Raw genomic sequence first — 2291 nt, 5'->3', positions numbered from 1 at the left:
ATTATGTGTTGTGTTTCTTTTATGATTTTTTAACAAGTTTTCTCTAGTCTAGATTTTTGTCATTTTCACATTTTGAGAATAAATGATCTTGGTTTTGATTTGTTTGTTTTTTATGTATAATTTTGTTATTTTTAAAGACATTTAATTGAAACTTTGTATAGATCTTTATCCTAATTTGATGTATCTCTGCTTTTGCAGATAATGGCATTATCGAGTGCTTGTGGTCTGTTTACGCAAAACCCGTTAAAAAAAGATTGGGCAGCTCCTACAGCAGAGTTTCTAGCTGTTTATGCCAAACTCTTAGACCTATTTGAACAATTCTTCAAATCTGTAAACGTTAGGAAAAATAATTCAGCAGATACGTCTCTGATTGAAGAAATGTTGAACTCTGTAAGAACGGTGCTTGCTCTTCTGAAGGATAGACAAATGCCACAAAACCTTCGCAATACTTGCGGATTGTTATTTGGTTTCCTTCTAGTGCCACGCTTGAACATTCTGTGAGACTGTCCCTTTTCTGTTTGATATCCACGTAGGTCCAGATTGCTATATTGTCAAAGAAAGCTGTGCAAACCACTTTGGTCATAAACTTTTACAGAATTTGTCCTCATTGGTTTAGGTTCTTTCAAAATCCTAAATACCCTGATCATTGCTGCATAGGGTTCATTTACCTGTTTTCTTTTTCAATTTTTTTGCTGAGGTGGGATAACAAAGAAAAAAAACTACCATTTAATTTTAAATGCATATTATTCCAAACAAAGTCAGATTCTGAATATCTCATATACCGCTATTGGTTCTAATCCAAGCTCTAAGGCTGGGCACGCTGGCGTATACTCCAGGGAAGTTGGGTCGAGCGCAACCAATACCCCACGAGACGATACCAGTAAGAACTCCGTTGGCAAGCAGCGGTCCACCGGAATCGAACTGGCAGGCGTCTCTGCCTCCCACTCCCAAAACCGCAGCACAGAACATTCTGTCAGTTATTGAATTCTCACCGTAAGCAATCCTGCAATTGGCCTGGCTTATGATGGGGACCTGGACCACCTGAAGAACAGTTGCCGCTGGTCCACCTTCTGCGATGTGTCCCCATCCGGTGACGACGGCGGTCACTCCGGCTGCTGGTGGACCACCTTCGGGTGCCATAGTGATAGCACGAGCCACTGCGATGGTGATAGGGCTGGCAAGTTGGACGAGAGCGACGTCGAAGTCAATAGTGATCCAACTGAAGTTTTCGTGGATAATAACCCTGCTGATAGCGATCACTTGCCCTCCGGAGTTACGGACGGTCGATCCTGCTTGGATGGAATAGATAGAAACTGGTCCTTCTAAGCAGTGGGCCGCGGTAAGAATCCAGGTCGAGGAGATGATAGATCCACCGCAAACGTGCGAGTCATATTCCCGGAGGGATACGATGTACGGATGAGCCTCGATGGTGGTGTCGGTTCCACCAACAATTCTGCCATCCAGGTCTGTACCGTTCCGCGCGGACTGAGGAGCGCCTAATGAGGAAATTGTAAATTAAAGAAATAAATTATATGGCTTTGAAGGAGATAAAAAATTGAATTGATGTATCGTAGCTATAACTCCGTATTGATCATTGTTCAAAGTAATCAGTAATACAATTAACGATATGAGTGAATTTTTTGAGTCTAAATTGTCTCAAATTTAGAATTAATTTGTATTAAATTGATATAAAGAAACAAAAGTAGAGTAAATAGTGTAAAACCATTCAATAAATACTTGAAAAGGTATCTTTAAAACCCATGGCAAAGCTAACCATACTAAAAAAAACTTATATCACTGCTAAGTATGAACAATTTAGTAACTTACCCCAAGCTGAGTTTTCCAGCAGCGCCAGCGTGACCAAGAAGATGAATCTGAACATGCTGATAAAATCCAGTAGATTAACAAAATTCAATAGGGCCTACCTTTTATACATTTCATGAAGAAAAATTAAGATTAAATTGTCAGTTTGTGTTATCTAATCAACTAATGTACTCCTAAAGTTTCTGATATAGTACACATATTTTTAAATTATTAAAACTGCACGAGTCAAAGTGCTGAAACATTAAGTACAAGCTTATACAACTGAGATTTTATCTTTACATATCTCCCACTTCATAAGAGAGCTTTCAAATAACACAGTCACACAAAAAAGTAAGCTGGCAACAGATGAGACCCATACCACCACAAAAACCAAATCATCACCCTCCAGTTTTATAAAAATAACACCAAAGAGCAGTCAGATCACTGCATTCAGTAGATTTCTTTTTGAATACAGCTCTAGAAATAAG

The 2291-nt window shown here is 39.1% G+C and overlaps 1 protein-coding gene across 1 annotated transcript; it reads right to left on the bottom strand.

The window, feature by feature from the left end:
- Positions 1 to 725: 725 nt before the first annotated feature.
- LOC108917772 (trypsin-3) lies at positions 726 to 1941 on the bottom strand. Its single transcript, XM_018724521.1, has 2 exons — positions 1828 to 1941; positions 726 to 1496 (listed from the first exon to the last, which is right to left on the bottom strand). The coding sequence occupies exons 1-2, from the start codon at positions 1880 to 1882 to the stop codon at positions 775 to 777; spliced, it is 777 nt and encodes a 258-aa protein (XP_018580037.1). The 5' UTR covers positions 1883 to 1941; the 3' UTR covers positions 726 to 774.
- Between the last annotated feature and the right edge of the window lie 350 nt (positions 1942 to 2291).

Source organism: Anoplophora glabripennis, unplaced genomic scaffold (assembly GCF_000390285.2).
Source record: "Anoplophora glabripennis isolate ALB-LARVAE unplaced genomic scaffold, Agla_2.0 scaffold17, whole genome shotgun sequence".
Taxonomy (NCBI): domain Eukaryota; kingdom Metazoa; phylum Arthropoda; class Insecta; order Coleoptera; family Cerambycidae; genus Anoplophora; species Anoplophora glabripennis.
This window is presented reverse-complemented; position numbering and strand designations above follow the sequence as displayed.